The 24,084-nt window shown below is 46.5% G+C and overlaps 1 protein-coding gene across 2 annotated transcripts in view; it reads left to right on the plus strand.

The window, feature by feature from the left end:
* Positions 1–258: 258 nt before the first annotated feature.
* Positions 259–24,084, plus strand: part of EDARADD (EDAR associated death domain) — an 88,882-nt gene continuing 65,056 nt past the window's right edge. The window contains exons 1-3 of one of the 2 annotated variants that reach the window (XM_010384671.2): positions 259–486; positions 14,882–14,940; positions 20,414–20,453. In XM_010384671.2, coding sequence (XP_010382973.1) covers positions 426–486; positions 14,882–14,940; positions 20,414–20,453 — 160 coding nt within the window. In that variant the 5' untranslated portion in view covers positions 259–425. Of the gene's footprint in view, positions 487–1,081; positions 1,600–14,881; positions 14,941–20,413; positions 20,454–24,084 lie in introns of those variants that run through there. The other variant, XM_010384672.2, reaches the window with a different exon arrangement.

Raw genomic sequence — 24,084 nt, forward strand, 5'->3', positions numbered from 1 at the left:
TAAAATATACCGCCCATCTTCTGTTTGATATAATGCAGAATGGGAATGATAAAAAGATGAATTACGGTTCAGAGTTTCAAAAAGCAAACCAGCTCTAGAGCAATGCTTGAGGTTGGGCTGCTAACAGGCTCACTTAGTGTTTCCTGACAGCCAACGTCAGAATAATTCCATCTTCATGAGAAGTACAGAAAGAACCACAAACAAACCTCCAAATTGATTCTAAGATAAAATACCCTTTAAAAAAATTTCCCTTCCTATCCGAAGGCAGACCAAGAGGAAGTTTATCCTCCCACCCACAAATTCCCCCAGAGAACTTTCATCTAGAAGGTTTGACTCTGGCTAGACAACCAGCGAGCATCTTCTTGGAACCTCTTGCTGCTTCCATGGCAAACTCCAGAGAATAAGAAGCCAAACTCAAGATTGCCATGGGCCTCAGGAAGACTAAACAGATGGGGAGAGGCACCAAAGCTCCTGGTCACCAAGACGGTATGTAGGCATTTGCTGTCTTCCTGGATTTCTCAGAGCTGAGTTTTTAGCAAGAGGTTGCTTATTTATGATAATTTTCTGATATATTATACACTAAATAATGTGTTATTATCTTTTTCGACCCAACTTTTATCTTTCTGTTCTTATGTGCGAAGGCAGAGAAAGATTATTTAGAGCTCTTCAAAGATTCCTATTTAATTTAAAATGCCCGTCGCCTTCCTATAATAGACTTATGATGGACGATAGTTTTAGTTAAAATATAGCAATCTTAAATATATTCTTCATAACCAATTCCAACGTGTTCCCCCTTAAGTAATGGGTATAAAACCCCACTTAAACGTAGTATTTTAAATATTTGAAGCCATCCTTTCCGAGAGAACCCGAAGCTGTTTTTTCTAGGGAGGTTGTGAGTGTGTATGGGGCCACTTGTTTTCACTCCTTTTGTGCAGCACTCACCCTGGAGGTCATATAGTAACTAATGCCAAAGAAAAATCAAAATGGAAAGTACCAGCGTGTGCCATCATGCAGCAGCAGAGTCTGCTTAAAGATCAGGAAATTGTCTAAATATCAGTTCGCCGGCGGGCATCTCGGCCCAGGCCTGTGTAGGGGGAGTTCTGGTGTCTCAGCTGAGGGCGTGATTAGGGAGCCGGGAAAGCGACCCACGACTGCAGTCCTTCTCCCGCAGTCTGTCCCGGGCGGCAGTCGTGTCAGCCCCCCGCTAGAACCCGCCCAGGGGGACGTGGGCACCGGGCAGGACGCGCGCTCCGGGCGTTGGGGACGCCCGGGACACTCGGGGCCCCGCCTTGCGTCCCAGCCCCGGGTCGCGGCACCCCGGCTCCCGCCCCGCTCCTCCGGAGGGAGGTACCGAGGGACGCGCAGCGAAGGGGCTTTGCTAATTGCCAAAGCAGGAAGTGAGCTCGTGGAAGAAGCGAAGGAGGAGAAGAAGGAGGGAGGGGAAGGCAGAGGAGGGCAGGGGCGCGCAGAGCCGCGGTTTGCTCCAGGCGCGTCGGAACCGCAGGACTTTTCATCCCCGGAGGCCGGCCAGCCCCGCTCGGAAGCTCGTTTGCCCCTAACCCGCCCCCATGGCTTCACCGGACGACCCTCTGCGCGCAGGTAAAGGTACACAGCGTCGCGCCCGCACCTGGAGCGGGCACCGTGGGGCGGGAGCTCGGGAGGCGCTCGCAGCAGCCGCAGGGCTATTGAGGCCGGGCCTTGACGACCCCCGAGGGACGCCCGGGAACCACCCCCAACCCAGGCGCCAGACCCGGGGTCTCATGGGGCTCCTAGTCCAGCCCCGCGAGCGGCTGCTGACCGCCCCTCCCGCGCTCGCCACGGCCCTTACCCCGCGTCACCCACCGCGCGCCTTCCCCCTGCCTACGCCGCAGCCCCCGTGGCTTTTGTTCTGGACTCGGGATGCCAGGTTGAGACACGTCCTGCAAATCTCTGGCAGAAATGAGCGCAAGGGGGTGGATTTCGTTTTCCCCTCCCGGGCTTTTTCTTTACTCTCCGCTCACATGCCTTCTCATTACTCCTCTTCCTCACCCCCAGTGCAGTTGGATGAAATGGTTTTGTTTGTCTAAACATTGGCCCTCGGAGCTATTTCATCAGATAGTATCCGCAGAATGGAGAGGCAGATCCCACCTGTGGGATCCCATCTGTGGTTAGAATGGCCTCTAGTTCTGTCTCTGTTTTAAAATACTGTGTGTTGGTACCGAGGTCAGAGTGGAGATTTTTCTCTTTTCTCTCACGTGAATCTAAAATCCGTCCCAGACCTCGCTTTCCTGGAGTTCTGTCTCTGCGCTCTCATATAACCTAGACGGTGACCTCCGTGGGTGTTTCTTGAACACACAAATGAATGAATGATCTATCCCTCGGAGTACACTGGGGCTTTACTTGGTTTTGTTGAGGAGGAGGATGAGGTTGGAAACACTGAAGAGAGTTACGTAGAACCTGATATAACCGTCTAGATAAACGCGTTTCTTATTTCATTTCTTGAGCTTGGGCAGGGGCCGAGTTTGAATGTTCCATCCTTAAATTGTGGCTTCAGCAGTTAGAAGGAGACAGTGTGTCTGCAGGTGGTCAGAAGACTACACCCAACAACTAAGTTGGCATTGTGATGGCTGAGTTTGGGGGCGTTTCTTGGAAACTTCAAGGAAAGATCTACCTTTTTTTTTTAAAGTGGGGCTTGGTAAACATTTTATCAATTGGATGCGGAAAATAAATACATTGTCTAGATATTCTTCCCCATCCCCATACCTGTTATTTGAAAAAATAGAAGGGGAGGCAAAGGGAGAAACCCTCGTACTGCCCCATCCCACTCCACTCCTACCCTAGCATCCATCTCCTCTTCTGAGAACTGAATGGACAAGGTGCCAAGGGCTGTTTTAGGCTATTTCACTAATAGTGGCCTCAGATCTCATTAAATGATCATTGCAGGTGTGTGTGGGGGGGGGATTCAAAAAGATCTTGAGAGAGACACACTGAATAGAGATAAAATGTAAAATCTACTTGGGCCCCCCCTAAATCGGCACTACCAGGCAAGATGGGGGCTGGAAAACAGCTCAGCAGTGACCACAGTGTATAAAAAGCTCAGTGGTTGGGTGCAGTGACTCAGGCCTGTAATGCTAGCACTTTGGGAGGCTGAGGCAAGAGGATTGCTTCAGGCCAGGAGTTTGAGATCAGCCTTGGCAACATAGTGAGACCCTGACTCTACAAAAAATAGAAAAATTAGCCCAATGTGGCAGTGCATGCCTATTGTCCCAGCTACTCGGGAGGCTGAGGCAGGAGGATTGCTTGAGTCCAGGAGGTCGAGGCTGCAGTAAGCTGTGATTGATCCACTGCACTCCAGCCTGGGCGACAGAGCAAAAACCTGTATCTCAAAAAAAAAAAAAAAAAAAAAAAAAGCTACAGGTTCCAGATTTCCCAAGATGGTATTCTTAGTCTGCCTGGTCCAGCCAAAATGGATGTGCACAACCTGGAACAAATGGGCAACGTGGAACAAAGGGATTTCAAAATCCCAGAACATGTGAAGGAGTAGAGGATATGATGGACAGAGGATATGATGGTAAGAGGGAGTCGTGTGGAAAGAATCTGTCTTTTTGACTTCAGGAGGTAGAACCCAAACCTGTCGGTAAAAACTTTAGAGAGAGATGGATTTGGGCTTCCCACAAAGAGAAAGGAGGCCTCCTGAGGGTGAGAGCTCCCCACCAGTTGGCAGACGATGCTGAAGAACATATTTGACCATCCGAAAGATGTCCATTCCCAAATGTCCATTCCCACTCTGGGACTCTATTCTGTCTATGAAATGAGCACTCCTCCATTTCAACACAGACACACACACACCCCAATTTCCCCTTCCTAACATACTGTGTCATTTCTCCAACCCACAGGAGACACCCCCTTACTCCTATTTCTGTAATGAAACCATAGATGGTGCCCGTATCTTGAGCTCACTTTACCCCAGACCAAGTTACCATACTCTCTTGCCTGATTTCCCACCCTCTTCTCCCGCCTGGTGTTTTCACACCATTCCAACTTAGGTTTTCACACCCACTCTTGCCTTCTGGTAACATATTCTGCAAAAGGTGTCCAGGGTCATCTTTTATTTTATTTTTATTATTATTATTTTTCAAGACGGAGTCTCACTCTGTCGCCCAGGCTGGAGTGCAGTGGCATGATCCCCACTCACTGCAACCTCTGCCTCCCGGGTTCAAGAGAGTCTCCTGTCTCAGCCTCCCAAGTAACTGGTATTACAGGTGCACACCACCACGCCTGGCTAATTTTTTGTATTTTTAGGCTGGTCTCGAACTCCTGACCTCAAGTGATCCACCCACCTTGGCCTCCCAGAGTTCTGGGATTACTGTTGTGAACCACTGTGCTCAGCCAGTCATCTTTTAAAAACAAATCAGATTCTGCCATTTTTCTGTGCTGACTTTGAATCCGGTGCTGGCTTTCCAACACTTTCCGACAGATCCTCAGTCCTTGAGGCTTCCACACTCTGTACAATCAATCCCTACCTATTCCTTCGCCTGCCTCACCTGACACCTAGCTTGACCCCTGCTCTCTGCACACGGCTGTGCTGCCTCCCTTCATTTCCTTGAAGCCTCTTGCACCCTCGCACATCCTGGCCTTTGCAAATTTTGTTCCTGCGGCCTGGAAGGACCCCTGCATTACAACCCTCACCCCATCCTCTACCCACCCGTTTCCTTCTACTTAACCTCCAGATTTCAGCTCATAGGTCACCCAGATCCAGCCCGATGTTATACACGCTCAGCAAACCCTGTACCTTTCGTTTCTGGCACCTGTCACTATTTCTAGCTGTGGTTATTTGGCCACTGTGGCTATTTCCAGTAGGCCATAAACCCGTGGACAGAGGCCATGTCTGTGTGGTAGCTCTCCCTGACACTCAGCACAGTACTCCGCACATAGTAAGCCCTGGGCAAAGGAAGGAAGGTTATAAAGCCCTGGGCAAAGGAAGGAAGGTTATAAAATTTAACCACAGGCCCTTTAAAGAGTTGGGGGAAAAAAAAGCTCTTCCCACATTGGCATTTTAGGAACTTACTCATCTAGTTAGCCGTATTAACTAAGTTTTCTTTGTAAAGTTAAAGTAAGATGTTTGTATACCCACATGCATATAACAAAAGTATGTATATGATTATACTATATTATGAGTTAGTTTTATTTTTTACTATTTATTTATTTATTTATTTTTGAGACAGAGTCTCACTCTGTCCCCCAGGCTGGAGTGCAATGGTGTGATCTTGGCTCATTGCAACCTCCACCTCCTGGGTTCAAGCGATTCTCCTACCTCAGCCTCCCAAGTAGCTCGGATTACAGGGGTGTGCCACTACACCCGGCTAATTTTTGTATTTCTTTTTCAGTAGGGACAGGATTTCACCATGTTGGCCAGGCTGGTCTGGAACCCCTGACCTCAAGTGATCTGCCTGCCTCAGCTTCCCAAAGTGCTGGGATTACAGGCGTGAGCCACCACGCCCTGGCCATGAGTTAATTTTAAAAGTGACTTTTTACACTGAGAAAATTCACAAGACTCACAGGCACATGGAAAGAAAACAACGATGGTGGTTACAGTGTAGCTATCACCCTGTTGTCTCTTCCACTAAGAAGCAGTCTCGCACTGGATGAGCCAGATTTGTCTGTCAAATATGTGTAAAATCTGGTTATTCTTGATTGTTCATACAAATGGATTTTTTTTTTTTTTTTTTTTTTTTTTTTTTTTTTTTTTTTTTTTTTGAGACGGAGTCTTGCTCTGCCACCCAGGCTGGAGTGCAGTGGCCGGATCTCAGCTCACTGCAAACTCCGCCTCCCGGGTTTACGCCATTCTCCTGCCTCAGCCTCCCGAGTAGCTGGGACTACAGGCGCCCGCCTCGTCGCCCGGCTAGTTTTTTGTATTTTTAAGTAGAGACAGGGTTTCACCGTATTAGCCAGGATGGTCTCGATCTCCTGACCTCGTGATCCGCCCGTCTCGGCCTCCCAAAGTGCTGGGATTACAGGCTTGAGCCACCGCGCCCGGCCACAAATGGATTTTAAAGACAGAAACAAACAACGGGGCTTTGAAGGTCTGGGTCAAAGGTGGCACAATTCCTTGCTTCGTTACAGTAGGGCAAGTGCCAACGGCCACAGAGCACTGCAAAAGAGCACATTCCCCCTTTGTTCTGAGACTCCACAGCACAGGGCTGTTTCCTGGGGGAACCCTGGCCCTGAGCCACCAACTCAGGACAGCCCCAGTGGTGGCACTTCACCTCCCACAGCCCCTCCTGTGGGCTTCGATGGGTCCAAGGTGGCAGTCTCTCCCATGGCATTGTGGGCAGTACCCAGGACTAAAGGGTAAACCACTTCCTGGAGCACTGATTTATGCAAAGCTGGACCAGCCAATTCTTTCTGCAGATACACTAAAGAGAGGGATGGCAATCTGTGGTTTTCCCTTCTCTGCTCCTTCTGCCCTCTCTTTCTCCTCTGTGTGGGTTTTCCCAATTCTCACTTCATTTCTCTTCCTTTTGTTTTTTTGTGTCGCTCTGCAATCAGGCTAGAGTGCAGTGACACGATCTTGGCTCATTTCAACTTCCATCTCCTGGGCTCAAGCAATCCTCCCACCTCAGCCTCCTGAGTAGCTGGGGCCACAGGCGTGTGCCACCACACCCGGCTATTTTTTTTTTTTTTTTGTATTGTTAGTAGAGATGGGGTCTCGCCATGTTGCCTAAGCAATCTCCTGAGCTCAAGCAATGTGCCTGCCTCGGCCTCCCAAAGTGCTGGGATTACAGGAGTGAGTCACCACGCCCCACCTCCAAGCCTTTTGTATATCCAATAATGACAATAGCAGTCAAAAGAAAAGTTATGGGCTGGGAGTGGTGGCTCACGCCTATAATCTCAGCACTTTAGGAGCTGAGGCAGGTGGATCTCCTGAAGTCAGGAGTTCCAGAACCAGGCTGGCCAACATGGTGAAACCCACGTCTAACAAAAATACAAAAATTAACTGGGCATGGTGGTGGGCACCTGTGATCTCAGCTATAGGGGAGGCTGAGGCAGGAGAATCACTTGAACCCAGGAGGCAGAGGTTGCTGTGAGCTGGGATCGCACTACTGCACTCCAGCCTGGGTGACAGAGCAAGAATGTCTCAAAAAAAAAAAAAAAAGCTATGGCAGAAAACAAATAACAAATGAGAAATAAATTAATCCTGCAATCACTCATTCAAAGAATTGCCTGTAGTTCTTCACTAGAAAGCACAGTGACTGCATTTTTCTGGCTCAGGATGCTTGGGAAAGCTGGGAAGTCCTGACATACTTCCTTCTTTGTTTTCTCTGAAAGGACATCTTTAGAGATGTTTGAACTTCCTTTGAGAAACCATCTCTAAGAACTATTCACCACTATCTGATGTCAGAATGCGGCAGTGCAGTCCTCGGCCACCTCACCAGTGTCTGTTTCGGGTTATGTGCTGAGGATTCTTTCTGCAGAGGCTGTTGCATACAGTACGTGTTTCCTAGCATTCCTGAAGAGGCTCTGATTTGGTAGATGATGAGATTTGAGTCTTTGAGTTGAAGATGAGTGATGAGATTTGGGATTTAGAGTGGATGCTGGAATGATTAATGCTTTTGGGGATGTCGGGAGGAGGCAAATAGATTCTGCATGTGGAAAGGATGGGCAGGGGGCGGAGTGTGAACTGTTAGGAGTTGAATTGTGTCCCTCTAAAAAGATATGTTGAAGTCGGAATTCCCAGTATCTCAGAATGTAACTTTCTTTGGAAACAGAGTGTTTCCAGCGGTAACCAAGTCAAAATGAGGTCATCAAAGTGGGCTCTAAACCAATATGATTGGTGCCCATATAAAAAGGGGAAATGGGACACACAGACACTCACCTTCTCAAGAGAGTCTGTCAGGTGGTCAGTGCATGAACCACTTCTGTTTTATTTTGAGACGAAGTTTCGCTCTTGTTGCCCAGGCTGGAGTGCAATGGTGCAGTCTCGGCTCACTGCAAGCTCCACCTCCCGGGTTCAAGCGATTCTCCTGCCTCAGCTTCCCGAGTAGCTGAGATTACAGGCATCCATCATCATGCCCAGTTAATTTTTTAATTTTTTATTTTTTTTGAGACCGAGTCTCACTCTGTCGCCCAGGCTGGAGTGCAGTGGCCAGATCTCAGCTCACTGCAAGCTCCGCCTCCTGGGTTTACACCATTCTCCTGCCTCAGCCTCCCGAGTACCTGGGACTACAGGCACCCGCCACCTCGCCCGGCTAGTTTTTTTGTATTTTTTAGTAGAGATGGGGTTTCACTGTGTTAGCCAGAATGGTCTCCTTCTCCTGACCTCAAGATCCGCCTGTCTCAGTCTCCCAAAGTGCTGGGATTATAGGCATGAGCCACCGTGCCCAGCCCACTTCTATTTTAAATTTTATTTTATTGGCCAGGCATGGTGGCTCATGCCTGTAATCCCAGCGCTTGGGGAAGCCAAGGCAGGTTCAGGAGTTTGAAACCAGCCTGGGTAACATAGTGAGACCCCCATCTCTACAAAAATAAAAATAAATTAGCCAGATGTGACAGCGCATGCCTGTAGTCCTAGCTACTCAGGAGGAGGTGGGAGGATTGCTTGAGCCCAGGAGGTGGAGGCTGCACTGAGCTGTGATCAAGCCACTGCACTCCAGCCTGGGTAAGAGAGTGAAACCCTGTCTCAAAATTTTTATTTTATTTTTTATTATTTTAAATAAGTAGAGATGGGGTCTCACTGTGTTGCCCAGGCTGTTCTCAAGCATTCTGAACTCAAGCAATCCTCCCACCTTGGCTTCCCAAAGGGCTGGGAGTACAGATGTCAGCCATCACATCTGGCCATGAGGTACTTCTAGAACCTGATTATACTGGAAAACAGACAGATTATGAAGCCAGAAAGTCCCAGATACAAATTCTGGCTTTTCCACTTACCACCTACCCTGTGATCTTGGGTACTCAATATGTGAAAAAGGGGATGTCTAATGCCTTCCTCGGGGTTACTGTAAGGCTTAGCTGAGACTGTGAGTAAGCCGTGCCATGCAGAGCAGACACTAGGGAAGCTTTTAAGCTTTTCAAACTTTCCTTTTATTTTCTTTTTTTTGAGACAGAGTCTCACTCTATTGCCCAGGCTGGAGTGCAGTGGTGAGATCTTGGCTCACCGAAACCTCTACCTCCCAGGTTCAAGTGATTTTCCTGCCTCAGCCTCCCTAGTAGCTGGGATTACAGGCATGCACCACCACGCCTGACTAATTTTTGTATTTTTAGTAGAGATGGGGTTTCACCAGGTTGGCCAGGCTGATCTCGAACTCCTGACTTCAAGTGATCCACCCGCCTTGGCCTTCCAAAGTGCTGGGATTACAGACGTGAGCCACCACGCCTGGACAACTTTTCGAACTTTTCAAAGTGAGAGCTTTGAAAGTTTAATTGTGAACTTTCAGCTTGGAGGTGCTCTTTGACCCTTATGGCTACTACTACTCACCACTCATGGACTTTTAAAGCAGGAAGGGGATGTAGAGGTGCTCTGTTCACCTCCTGAGGTTTAAGTTAGGGATTTAGGGCCCACAGAAAGAAAATGAGGGTGCAGCCTGCCCTGCCTGCTGTCACCTGCAGCCTCTGTGAGCCAGGCCAGGTGCCCTCGCCAGCCCTGATGCTTCAGTTCACCAGGTTTCTCTCATGCCTTTTGAGGAACTTTCCAGAATATGCTTGAGGGAGTTGAACTTCATTCTTACTGCCAGCAGAGATATCCCCATCAGTCAGTTACCAGCTAATTTGAGGTGATCTGAGCCTTGTGCAGAGTCACCGACCCAGGGGAGCCCAGGCAGCTTTGGCAGAAAAACACAGCCCGGCATAAGATGGCAGCCACGAGCAGGGGACGGATCCTGCACCCGGCCCTGGCAAAACCACTGGTCTTGTCTCGGCTGGGCTCTGGCTCCGCTTCTGTTTGGGGCTCCTCTGTGCCATGTCCCATCAGATATCAGAGCCTTGCCTGAAGGCTCAGCCTGCTGTTAGGCGGGGGCTGGGAAAAACAAACATTTTAAAGCTTCTAGATAAATGATTTGATTTTATACTTAATAGTATTGTAAACATGCAACTCCAAGGCCCTAAGAAAGACCTTAGGGCAACGTTCCACTTCTGGATCAGCCTCAAATAACCAGGCTCTGCTCTCCTGGGAATAACTTCCCTGGTACACACATGCATCTGGACCTGTGAGAACATAAGGAGTCTGGCATGATCTAAAACAGGCCAGGGAGAAGGTGCAGTACCAGATACAGTGCATGGGGCACCACCGTGGGCCTGGGTCTGTGAGCATTTATGGCAATAATACGTATGTAAGAACTTAATCCACAGCTTAATATAAGGCAAAGGCTAATGAAGTCAGAACCACAAGAAGGAAAATAATAAAAGACCTGACTAGCCTCAGCAATATAGCGAGACCCTGTCTCTATGAAAAACAAAAACAAAATCCCCCATAAATTAGCTGGGCATGGTGGCGTGTGCCTTCCCAGCTACTTGGGAAGCTGAGGTGGGAGGATTGCTTGTGCTTGGGAGGTTGGGGCTGCAGTAAGCAGTGATCACACCACAGCCCTCCAGCCTGAGTGACACTGCGAGACGCCATCTTAAAAAAAAAAAAAAAAAAATCCTGGGCGCGGTGGCTCATACCTGTAATCCGAGCACTTTGGGAGGCTGAGGCGGGTGGATCGTCTGAAGTCAGGAGTTTGAGAGCAGCCTGGTCCAACATGGGGAAATCCTGTCTCTACTAAAAATGCAAACACGAATCGGGTGTGGTGGCGGGTGCCTGTAATCCCAGCTACTCAGGAGGCTGAGGCAGGAGAATCGCTTGAACTCAGCAGGCGGCGGTTACAGTGAGCCGAGATCACGCCACTGCACTCCAGCCTGGGTGACAGAGTGAGACCCCATCTCAAAAAAAAAAAAAAATTAACTAATTAATTAAAAAAAAAGACCTGAAAATGCCTCTAATACCTGAAAGTATTGCCTTTCCCCGTTCCCCTCTCACTTCATTGTTGTGCTTCAGAAAACAAAAAAAAAACTAAATTCTCTGTGTCTTTGTCTTCTTAAGTTCCATTTATTCTGAGATGTCAACCAAAGCAAGAGACTTTGTGCCTCCAAGCCTATGTTGTCTTCTGTCTCTATCTTGTTAGCTTCATAACCCTCCAACACAGGCCCCAGGATCTCACAGAACTCAGTCAGAGTCTGAGGGGAGTTGAAATTCACCTACCCAGGTGGTTCCCAAATCCAGAATAATGGTAGTAAGCTGAGTGTGGGATCCCAGAGACCCGGGACTCCTCATGGTGCAGAGGAAGAGCCTGAGGCTTAGAAAGCTTACGTGACTTCTCCAAGGTCACACCTCTAGGCTTGTCCAAGGCCACAGCACTAGATTTGTTCAAGGCCAGACTGCTAGCTCTTAGTGATGTGCCAGTGAGGACCGGTCCTTCCTTGTTTTTAACTGTCCTATGTGTGTCCTCAATGATGTTTTTTTGTGGCTCTGCCTCTCCCAGCGATCTACTGCATTTTCCTCTTCTTTTATGTTTTTTTTTTCTTTCTTTCTTTCTTTCTTTTTTTCTGCTCATTCTAATTTTCCTGTAGGAAACAGGATTAACTTGTCCTGGACACAGCGGGTATTGTTTGCAGAGGATGGTGTCAGGGGCATTTAAAAGCCCCCAACCTCACCCCAGCCTCAGCACTCCAAACCCATTTACCTGAAATTTCACGTGCTGATGCCTATTAACAAGCCACACTCCTAGCAGGATAGCATTTTAAAGCATGTCCTCCAGGTACACCTTAGTGAAGATGAAATATGTGAGACTGGGCTGTGATAAGAGGAGGGAGAAGGGACTTTGGGCTATTTTGTGGTGGCTTCTACCACCCCCTCCCCAGCTAGGAACCAGCGTGTGAGAAGGATGGGAAGGAAAAACTGGAAAACTGAATGCACGTGTGTCTGGCTGTAAGGACTCATTTGAAGCATCATCGTATGTTACTTAACAACAGGGATACACTGTGAGAAATGCGTCACTAGATGGTTTCATAGTTGTGTGAGCATCACAGAGTGCACTTACGCAAACCTGGATGGTGTAACCTACAACACTCCTGGGCTGTATGGTGCAGCCCACTGCTCCTGGGCTACACACCTGCACAGCATGGGACCATCCTGAATACAGCAGGCAGTTGTAATGCAGTGCTGTTTGTGTGTCTAAACATATCTCAACATGGAAAAGGTAGGGTGAGAAGATAGTGATCTAATCTTTATGGGACCACAGTCATATACATGGTCTGTCCTGTGATTGTACATTAATGTGTCATGTTCTCTCTCTTCTCTACGCCTGTGCTATTCCCTCTGCTTGGAATGCTTTTCCGTTTCTACCACGTCAACTCATCCTTCCAGACTCAGCCCTCAGGCCCTCTGCAGGCTCCTCTCCTGCCCCTCCTCCTCTCTCCGGGAGCTCCCCAGGCTTCGAGTGCTGGTTCTGGGTGTCCCCTGGTTGTCCTGCACTGCCACTGCCTTGGCACTCAGGGCTCTGTGTCATTACTTGTTGCTTGGGCAGTAAGAGTTCTGCCATCTCAGAGAGCCGTTAGCAACACAATTTGTTTTTCATTTTCTTTCTATCCATTTAAATCCAAATCTGAGTGTGTATTGCACTAGACTGGCAGGAAATTCCACTTCAGTCAGAATTGGGGCCCTGTCCCTCAGGGCCACCCAGGAATCTGAGGGGTTCATGTGATGCTGGGAAAACTAGGAAAGGACCTCAAATTTTTAGCGCATCAGGGAGGCATTGCTGTCTCATGGTCCAGGCCTGAGAAGTCCCTTGAGACCCAGCAGCCCTCTGTTTCTGTGCTGGACACAGGGCACAGGTCTCTTTGCTGGGGCTAGGCCGCGGTCCCCGGGGGTCAGGCTGCTCAGTGCTGTCTCTGATGCAGTCTTACCTTCTTCGTGCTCTGCAGATGTCTGTGCCCTGCTCATGGGAGGCACTGACGAAGGCTGTCTCCATTCATCCCCACTTCTCTTCAGTAACTGGAGGCTGTCATAAAACAAAGAGATGTTGCCTTCTCAAAGCTTCTTTGGGCATTATCAACACCTGCAGGGTGAAGAAATTATGGAAAGTTCAGACACATTCTCAGCAGGGAAGCACCTAGGAAGAACACACACGAATTATTGTCTTGACAAATTGTCCTGCTGTGCTTATTTGGATACCCAAAGGCATTCCCAGGATCTAATTCCTAGTCTGCAATATGTGCTTAATGAGGATTTGGATCAAAAGTGAACGTTGACGCTTGGCAGGCCCATGACTGCCACTTAGGGTGCTGCAGGTTGTGCACTGTACAAATCTAGAGGATCCCACGCAAATAGGTTTGATTATTTATTGAGACAGCTCCCTGGCAGATGTCTTATAAAGCATTTTGGAGGTTGGAAACTTTTCTAATTTGTACTAATTAGGTTCTGACTGAGGTCTGTGCCTTTTTCTGTATTTCCCCATTAAATTCCTTAAATGCAACAAGTGGTAAAGTATCAGAAATGAAATATTGAGAAATCAAGTTTATTTTTGATTAAAAAAGCTATAAGTTTTTTGCTTTACTAGTTCACGTAAACAACATACAGAAGATTAATAAAAATGAGTTGCAGCAGAACAGGAAATCAGGAAAGAAGTAGATTCAGAACAGAATAATTCCTACTGAAGGTAGTGTCAAATTCAGTAGGCAAGAGTCATTAATATCATGCCTGTATAGTTTGTGGTTGTTTGTAACTCTGGGTATTTGAAGATATTTATAGTTAACCTGTTCCAAAATATGGTGGGGTTTTTTATATAGTTATTTTTTTATATTTTTAATTAATTTTTTTTTTTTTTTTTTTTTGATGGAGTTTTACTCTGTTGCCCAGGCTGGAGTGCAGTTGTGCGATCTCAGCTCACTGCAACCTCCACCTCCCAGGTTCAAGCGATTCTCGTGCCTCAGCCTTCTAAGTAGCTGGGACTACAGGTGCACACCACTGTGCCGGGCTAATTTTTATATTTTTAGTAGAGATGGGGTTTCCCTATGTTGGACCAGGCTGATCTCAAACTCCTGACTTCAGGTGATCAGCCTGGCTTGGCCTCCCAAAGTGCTGGGATTACAGGCATGAGCCACTGCATCTAGCCTATAGTTTATTTTTATTAATCTCTTTGTTGATGCAATCTGAATCTGTTCCTCCTTATTTTGTCTCAACTAATAATTGGAAGTAAGGCTTTCAGGCCGGGTGCGGTGTCTCATGCCTGTAATCCCAGTGCTTTGGGAGGCTGAGGTGGGAGGATCACTTGAAGCCGGGAGCTCGAGGTTGTAGTGAGCTATGATTGTGCCACTGACTGTACTCCAGCCTGGGCTACAGAGCAAGACCCTATTTCTTTTTTCTTTCTTTTCTTTCTTTCTTTCTTTCTTTCTTTCTTTTTTTTTTTTTTTGAGACAGAGTCTCACTCTGTCTCCCAGGCTGGAGTACAGTGGCACTGTGTCAGCTTACTGCAACCTCCGACTCCTGGGTTCAAGCAGTTCTCCTGCCTCAGCCTACCGGGTAGCTGGGATTGCAGGTGCCCATCACCATGCCCGGCTAATTTTTATATATTTATTTTATTTTATTTTTTAGTAGAGACGGGGTTTCACCATGTTGGCCAGGCTGGTCTTGAACTCCTGACCTCAGGTGATCCACCTGCCTTGGCCTTCCAAAGTGCTGGGATTACAGGCATGAACCACCGTGCCGAGCCGACCCTATTTCTAAAAAAAAAAAAAAAAAAGTAAAGTTTTCTTCAGCCTGAGTAAAATTACCTGCCTCTGTAGGAGACAGTTATCAAAGGACTAATTTGTGGTTTTCAATGAAAGCAAACGTGCTCTATTTGTTTTTGTTCTGTGTTTGTTTATTTTGCAGATCATATGGCACAGGAACCAGTGGAAGACACAGACCCTAGCACTTTGTCCTTTAACACGGTAGGTTACAGATTTTACACTAACGGTGATAATTATTGTTTTGCTTTTTTTCTTTGTTACTTCTTTATGTTTTTATTACTCTGTATTTACATGTGCATCAGAAAGCCCAAAGTAAGATTTTTCTAAGATAAACTACTTTATCTTGGTATTGTATGTGATAATAATAAACTTTGGGTTGGCTAAAAATGGCATTAGAATCTGTTCTTGTTTTGTACGTGTTGTAGGTGATATTAAATTATGTGAAGGCTTTGTCTACTTGCCTTTTTTTAATTTTATATTTTATTACTATTATTTTTTAGACGGAGTCTTGCTCTGTCATCCAGGCTGGAGTGCGGTGGCGTGATCTCAGCTCACTGCAATCTCTGCCTCCCAGGTTCAAGCAATTCTCCTGCCTCAGCCTCCTAAGTAGCTGGGACCACAGGCGTGCGCCACCATGCCTGGCTAATTTTTGTATTATTATTTTTTCTTTTTAGTAGAATTGGGGTTTCACCACATTGACCAGGCTGGTCTCGATCTCCTGACCTCAGCTGATCCGCCCCCGCCTCAGCCTCCCAAAGTGCTGGGATTACAGATGTGAGCCATCGTGCCCAGCCTACTTGCCTGTTTTTTTTTTTTTTTTTTTTGAGACGGAGTCTTGCCCTGTCGCCCAGACTGGAGTGCAGTGGCGCAAACTCGGCTCACTGCAAGCTCCGCCTCCCGGGTTCACGCCATTCTCCTGCCTCCGCCTCCCGAGTAGCTGGGACTACAGTCGGCCGCCACCACGCCCGGCCAATTTTTTGTATTTTTAGTAGAGACGAGGTTTCACTGGCCTATTTTTAATACTACTGGTTTGGTAATGGAGCAGCCTGGATGCCAGATGGACACATGCTGCTAGATTTACCTCAGTTAGGGCGTTTAATCCTAGCATCTAGCTTCTGAGCCTCATCCTCTTCCCATCCTCCCATAACCATTCTGAGGCTATTGCTTTAAGGTTACCCAAAGATTTCACATATATTGGTTTTTTAGAATTCATTTAATAGTTTTATTATTATCATCATCATTTTAATTTCAGATTCCATGGGTACATACTCAGGTTTGTTATGTGGATACATAGCATAATGGTTAGGTTTGGGCTTCTTGTAAATCTATCACCCAAATAGTGAATGCTGTACCTAATAGGTAGTTTTTCAACCCTGAGGCCCCTTTCCACCCTCCCCCTTTGTGGAGTCCCCAGTGTCTGTTATTTCCATCTTTATGTCCATGTGTACCTATTCTTTAGCTCCCACTTATAACTGAGAACATGCAGTATTTGATTTTCTGTTTCTCAGTTATTTCACTTGGGATGATGGCTTCCAGCTACATCCATGTTGCTGCAAAGGACAGAATTTTTTTTTTTTTTTTTTTTTTTTGAGACAGAGTCTCGCTCTGTCGCCCAGGCTGGAGTGCAGTGGCACAATCTCGGCTTACTGCAAGTTCTGCCTCCCGGGTTCACGCCATTCTCCTGCCTCAGCCTCCCGAGTAGCTGGGACTACAGGCGCCGCCACCACTCCTGGATAATTTTTTTGTATTTTTAGTAGACATGGGGTTTCACCGTGTTAGCCAGGATGGTCTCAATCTCCTGACCTCATCCGCCCGCCTCAGCCTCCCAAAGTGCTGGAATAACAGGCATGAGCCACTGTGCGTGGCCAAAGGAAGAATTTTATTCTTTTTTATGGCTGCCATCATTATTTTTCAACCTCCCAACCATCCCTTGAGATGGTGGGTCAGGTATCCCTATCCAACAGATGCAGAAAGGACAGTTAATGGAAGTGTGCAGCCACCTAGACCAGAGCCCTGTTCTCCTGCCCAGCCCTGCCTCGTGCTCAGGGCCAAAGCAGTGCCCTCTGACAGCATGGCATATGTGATGGGCATATTGTGTAGGACATATTCCTTCTGTTCCAGATCCTCGGAGCATGGGATCTACCAATTCATGAAAAGTTTTGGTTAACTAATTTAGTTACAGAGACATAAAATACACTTCATATAATTCAACTAAATGTCTTTAAATCTTAGGTGTCTTGAGGACCTGAGGTGTTTATTTTCCTGTCCTTTAATTACCCCTGGCTTGATAAATTGTGGATAGCATAGGGGGTCAAGTTTTGATACCTGCTGGAAATTCCTATGAAAAATTCTCACTCTCTTCACTCTCATCAAAATGAAACGAAGAACAATCTGTGGCCATGGCCTCTATGTCTTTGGAGTAGCTTGTTACTAAAGCCTTTGGTTTCTATAACGTGTTATTCAGTTTGCCTTCTTTCCCTTCCCGCTGCCCCCACCTGTGACTATCCAGGTCTCCCTGGTATCCTGCTCACTTCCTGATACCAGGTTTTCTTTTCCTCCCTTAGAGTCATCTCCTTATGCTCACCTTGGGGCTTAGCTGCCTCTAATTACTTCTCCATGATGGGGACAAAGTGGTATTTCCAAAGTGTCCCTGGTACTAGTTTCTTAGGGCTGTTGCAACAAAATACCACAGACTGGGCAGCTTAAACAACAGAAATGTATTTGCTCATGGTTCTGGAGGCTGGAAGCTTGAAATCAAGGCGTCCTCAGAGCCATGCTCCCTCTGAGACCCACAGGAAAGAATCTTTCCTTGGCTCTTCTAGCTTGTAGTGGTTGCCAGCCATTGTGGAAGCTCCTCAGCTTATAGAGGCATCACTGCGTTCTCTCAGTTTGTTAGCACACGACCATCTTCTCCTGGGGTGTTTCTGTCTTGTCTTTTCTTCGTTTTTTTTTTTTGTTTTTTTGTTTTTTTGTTTTTTGTTTTTTTTGAGATTGAGTTTTGCTCTTGTCGCCTAGGCTGGAGTGCAATGTGCAACGGCTCACTGCAACCTCCGCCTCCCGGGTTCAAGTGATTCTCCTGCCTCAGCCTCCCAAGTAGCTGGGATTACAGGCGCCCGCCACCAGACCTGGCTAATTTTTTGTATTTTTCATAGAGATGGGGTTTCACCATGTTGGCCGGGCTGGTCTCGCACTCCTGATCTCAGGTGATCCGCCCACCTTGGCCTCCCAAAATGCTGGGATTACAGGTGTGAGCCACCGCGCCCTGCCCTCATCTCTTCTTTTAAAGATACTGATCATATTGGGTCAAGGGCCTGCCTTCTTCCTAACTTAACTAATTACCTCTACAACTATCCTATTTGCAAATAAAGTCATATTCTGAGGAACTGGGGGTGAGGACTTCAACACATCTGGTTTGGGAGACAGAATCCAACCCGCAGCATTCCCACTGGGTACAGGATTTAGTATATACCCCTTGATGTGGGAGATGAGGTCCTCCACGGCCTTACCTCAGCATCCAGTGCTCACCTGATGACCCAGCCCTGTGTGGCTGTGTGGTGCTTCTTAATACGCCATGCCCTTCCACCCTCCCAGGGTAGCAATAATGCTCTTCCCTTTGGCAAGGAAAATCTGTCTGCATCCTTACCTAATGAACTGCTGTGCTGCTTCCCATCTCACTTCAAGTGTTCCCCTGATCTACGAAGCCTTCTTTGCCTTGGGACCTTCAGGTGCTCCCTTTTCCGTAGCCCAATCCCTATTTGCTCTCTCAGAGAATTGTCATTGCCTGCTTGTCTGACTTCTTGCAAGACTGTGTTGACCATCTTCCCTTATGCAAAGTCGGTGCAAGGCAGGTAGCAAGTTTCCTGAGAACCTAGAAGGGCATCCCACCTAAATCCCTTTGCTTGTCTTTCTTGGTCTTTCTTGGAAACTGGGTCCATCATTTCTCATCTAATCCTACCTTCCTCTGTCCACCTCCAACAAACTGTTTCAGTTCTATACCCTCAGCTCTTCCAGCCACCTGGTCCCTGCTCCTGCCATGCCTGCCACCTGTAACTACTTTGCTGCTGCTTCTCAGTTCATCCAATTCTTGGCCATTCTCTAGGCCCAGCTCCAGTGTCAGTCTTTCTAGGAGCTCTGCACTTGCTCCGGCTTGTGCGGTCTTCCATGCAGACTTTCAGTGGATGTTTGCTTAAAACTATGTTACAATCTGGGGACACACAGATTGTAGTTCCATCTCTGGAAAAACTCAGTCTATCTGAGGAAATAGATAAGTACTTTTTTTTTGTTTTTGTTTTTGTTTTTTGAGACCAGCTCTTGCTCTGTTCCACAGGCTGGAGTGCGATGGCACGATCTCAGCTCACTGCAACCTCCCCCTCCCGGGTTCAAGCAATTCTCGTGCCTCAGCCTCCTGAGCAGCTGGGATTACAGGCACGAGACACCATGCCCAGCTAATCTTTGTATTTTTAGTAGAGATAGGGTTTCACCATATTGGCCAGGCTGATCTCGAACTTCTGACCTCAGGTGATCCGCCTGCCTCTGCCTCCCAAAGTGCTGGGATTACAGGCATGAGCCACCGCGCCCAGCCTCTTTTTAAAACAGAGTGATAAATGTTCTAGTACAGATTTGTGTTTCACAGTCTTGGGAGTAGAATGATGAGAGCTAATTTGATCTGGGGTAGTACTGTAGGACTATTCTTTGTGATTAACTTTTATTTACTAATTTATTTTTGTTAGGAGAGGTTGAGGTTGGAGGCTTCTAGAAGTTCTGAAACTTTATTGCCCAACTCCAAAGAAACTCCAAGGAAAGGCATTTAAAACGAAACCCTCGATTATCCATTTCTTTCTTTCTCTCCTCTCTCAGAGGAAGACATGGGTGAGACCTACAGGAAATTGTTGAGGTGTAATTTTGTTCAGGCTGAAGGACGGGGGCTGAGTGGAGTTGGGAGCTGAGCAGGGGTTAGGGGACAGGGTTGGGAAATTAGGCTCTTTTCATTCCTCTTATGGACGTTTTCAGAAATGGCTACGTTGTTTGGTCTGAAATAAGTTTACAGAACTTTAGATATCTGCATGGAAGTATGAATAAATGAAAAGAAATATATGTGATTGTGAGAACATTTGCTATTTTGAGTTCCTGTAACAGTATTACTCTCAACTGATACACTGAGGAACTGTGCTGAATTTTGCATAATTACTGATTTTTAGAGCTTTGTGCAGTCAGTAAGAAAAGGATCTTTTGAGTCATCCTGTCTCAGTCAACCCAGGCCAGAGCTCTGCAATAGATGAGTACTGCCCAGAACGCATGACCAATAACTGTTGCAGAAACGGTGAGAGAAAGGCATCTGTCCCCAGAATTCATGACAACAAATGCTCCTCAATGGTAAACTGCTGGAGGCTAGCACTGCAGAAAAGAGAGGAAGTGTAGTTTTGTGGTCCAAGCTGTGGAAATTTGGAAAGCTTATTCTGTTTCATATTCCAGCATTAACCTCTTGTCAACCTTGCTTTCATTCCTGTCAGCTGAGAATAAATACAATCAGTGGATGAGGCTAGTTGATAAGTTTGAGGCTAAATATGTTCAAGTTTTTAATCGAAGTCATAACTTTCCCAAGACAAAGCTTTTTTTTCACTTTGATCTTATATGGCCTTTAAAAATAACTCTCCTCTTTTGTTGGTTTCTACAGTCAGACAAATATCCCATTCAAGATACAGAACTCCCTAAAGGTATGTACGGTTAAAATAACTACTTGAACGTGTGATTATTTTAATATTGTGACGTAATTTTTCATTATTTAAAATTGTAAAGCAGAAACATGCCCATAGATTAGCTCGTGACTTGTGACATGATTATCTCAGAAATTAGTTCTTTTTTCTTTTTTAAAATCATATCTTTTAACCTTGCAATAGAAATGAATTTTCTTATTAAAAAATGTAAATTATTCCATAACACATTATGCATTAAATTCCTGTGGTGTTTTTAACAGGAATCCAATGAAGATAGTCAGGACTCTGGGTTGCAAAGGGAGAGAAATCTAACACTAATTTGTTTAAAAAGTGGGAACTGGCCAGGTGCAGTGGCTCACACCTGTAATCCCTACACTTTGGGAGGCCGAGGCAGGTGGATCGCCTGAGGTCAGGAGTTCGAGACCAGCCTGGTAAACATGGTGAAGCCCCATCTCTATTAAAAATACAAAAATTAGCTGGGCGTGGTGGCAGGCACCTGTAATCCCAGCTACTCAGGAGGCTGAGGCAGGAGAATCGCTTGAAACCCGGAGGCGGAGGTTGCAGTGAGCCAAGATTGCACCACTGCACTCCAGCCTGGGCAGCAAGAGTGAAACTCCATCTCAAAAAAAAAAAAAAAGCGGGAACTCACTGACTTTGGGGTCTCTGGGCCCTGCTGAATCCAAGCATCTAAATGAGGCTGTCAGGTTGAGTCTCTCCGTCTCATGGCTCTGTCTTGTTCCATGTTGGCTCCATTCTTGGGCAGGATGCTTCCCCCACCCCCACCCCCCTGGAGGGAAAGATGATTCCTAGCGCCTCCTGCTTTAGATGATGTTCTCAAGGCGGTGGAGGAAGAGGGAGCCTTTCTGCCAGCACGGATAGCACAGTTTGAGAGATGATTGTGACTGGGGCAGTTCAGGTCATGTGGTCATCCTTAAATCAACTGTTGTCATTGGGAGGATGGAAGACATTGGCCAGGTCTGAGCCTTGAAATGGGGTCAAGGAGGAGGGTCACACAGTGGATTTTGCTCAAGCCACTTTGTCTAGGAAAGAATGTTCTGTGGCTAGACAAAGGGGTGAGGGATGCTTGTTCGGCCCAAAAGCAAACTAAAAAAACTATCTTTGATAACCCATACACTTATGCTTTAGGCATGGTGCAGACCATAGGGGTGGCTAGACACTAGCCTTCAATAACCTCTCCTGCTGGGTGGTCAGCAGGGCTCTGTTCCTTTTTTTTTTTTTTTTTTTTTTTTGAGACAGAATTTCACTCTTGTTGCCCAGGCTGAAGTGCAGTGGTGCCATCTCGGCTCCTGCAACCTCCGCCTCCCAGGTTCAAGCGATTCTCCTCCCTCAGCCTCCCAAGTAGCTGGGATTATAGGTGCCCACCACCACACCCGGCTAATTTTGTATTTTTAGTAGAGGCGGGGTTTCACCATTTGGTCAAGCTGGTCTTGAACTCCTGACTTCAGGTAATCCACCTGCCTCAGCCTCCCAAAGTGTTGGGATTACAGGTGGGAGCCACCCACCTCACCTGGGCCCTGTGTTCCTTTATGGAGGCCAGGCTGCTGGTTGTCACAGTGGTGCCACTACCTTGTAGTCTGCTGACAACCCAGAGACGAGGGGTGGGATGGGGTGAGGTTGGGGACAATCAGATCTGACTAGTTTCAGAGATGGCAGGGGTACCTGGCATCCTGGTCACCATGGAGGGGTAGGCCTGCCCAGCACGCATTAACGTGGGTCTCCCCAGCAGTTCTCATGGTAGTGGATAATCGTAGGGAGATCCCCAGGGCCAACCTGTCCAGAGTTTGGCCAAAGCTCTCCTGCTCTTCTTCCCCTACTATCCCAGACCCTTCTCCCTGCTCCCTGAAATGACACCACTAGAGTGTCCTTTCTTTTCTGTCCAAAAAGGCTGTGAGTGGCCTCAGCAAGTGGCTTCAGGTCTCAGGGTCTCTGTTTCCTCCTCAGCGCAGCAGGAAGGACAAGGTTACTGTCCACCTCCCAGGGTGCTGGTGAGAATTCAGTGAAATAAATTGAGAATGGTGCCTGACACTTGTGAGCACCATACAGGGGTGCAGGGAAATCTGGCTGAAGAAGTGTGAAAAAATCAAGCTTTCAGTCAGAGTGGCAAAGTGAAACTGTCTTAGAAAAAGACGGAGCTGCAGTGGCCCTAGCATTGAATGTCGTGGTGCTGTCGGGCTCAGTATCTTTTTTTTGTCACTCTTAAGTGGATTTCCTGTTTTGAAAGAAAAAGATTGTTGCCTAGCAACCTGATAATACAGTAATTGTATCATCAGATTTCTCCTAGAATTTGAGTTCTGCAAAACCTTAATGAATTTATAAGTGACATGAATGTGAAAACCATACCCTAGTGCTTTCCTTTGTCCTCATTCATGCTGAATAGTGTTTTTTTCTTAGACCAAGGAACAGATTGGAGTGAACATTATTATTAAGTGCATAATTTCTTATTTCCAAATAAATACATCGTTTTATAAGTAAATGAACCATGTCTAGAAGTTTAAAAACTTACTCCTGCATTTGCGCTCAACAATGTAACAATTTGATGTCTGCGAGTATTTTTCTTTGATGTCGCTAGTGGGACCAATACTATCATTAGACATTGTGGTAATTTTCTCATTCAAGTTGTTTATGGCTGGGTGCCATGGCTCACACTTGACTCCAGGAGTTCAAGACCAGCCTGGGCAACATGGCGAAACCCCATCTATCCAAAAACTATAAAAAATTAGCCAGGCGTGGTGACATGTGCCTGTAATCCCAGCTACCAGGGAAGCTGGGGTGGATGGATCACCTGAGCCTGGGAGGTTGAGGCTGCAGTGAGGCATGAACCTCCTGGGCTGCACCCCAGCCTGGGTGACAGAATGAGACCCTGTCTAATAAATAAATAAATAAATAAATAAATTGTTTTTAGGGAAAGAAAAATCCACGTGAATTAACTGATTTATAGACTTAAAAGCAATTGCAATTTAATTCTATAAAGGAAAGACTAGGACGCCAACATTTAAGTGAGTTTTAAGGAGGCCAGCTTTATTTACTAGAAGCATCATTTGTAATTAGCGTTAACAGTTTCACAAAATCTCTTTCATACTGCTAGCATATTCCTACATTATTCACAGAGAGTATAAACCTTTAACAGTGGCCAGAATAGATTGGTTTTGAATAATGTGGTTTGATAATCAGCTGTGGAAATCTAGTGTAATTTCAGTGATCAGCATCTGTTTTTGAGGTGAAATGTGTTAACATAAATTATATCTGTTTTCTCATTGGGCATAAATGCAGAGCTTCCATCTCAAGCAGTCACCCCCTGATTTTACAGTTTTCAGGGGTTCATTTTGTTTGGGCTCTTTTCTGATGGCCATTCTATGAATCTGCGGGTACTAAGAACTGGTGAGATTGAGGTTTACTTTCCATCACATGATTCCCAGTATCTCATAGAAGCTGCTGCTTGGTTGTTCTGAAGGGAATGTGACTGTTCACATTTTCGAGAGAAAAATGTGTTTGAAAAAGGAATTTTGATTTTTGAGCCACTATTCATAATGGGAGAAAATTACACTTAAATACACGAATCTAACAAGATTTTATCATCTTCATTTCCTCTCGTGTCCTTGCTCTTTTCTTT

This window comes from Rhinopithecus roxellana, chromosome 8 (assembly GCF_007565055.1).
Source record: "Rhinopithecus roxellana isolate Shanxi Qingling chromosome 8, ASM756505v1, whole genome shotgun sequence".
Taxonomy (NCBI): Eukaryota; Metazoa; Chordata; class Mammalia; order Primates; family Cercopithecidae; genus Rhinopithecus; species Rhinopithecus roxellana.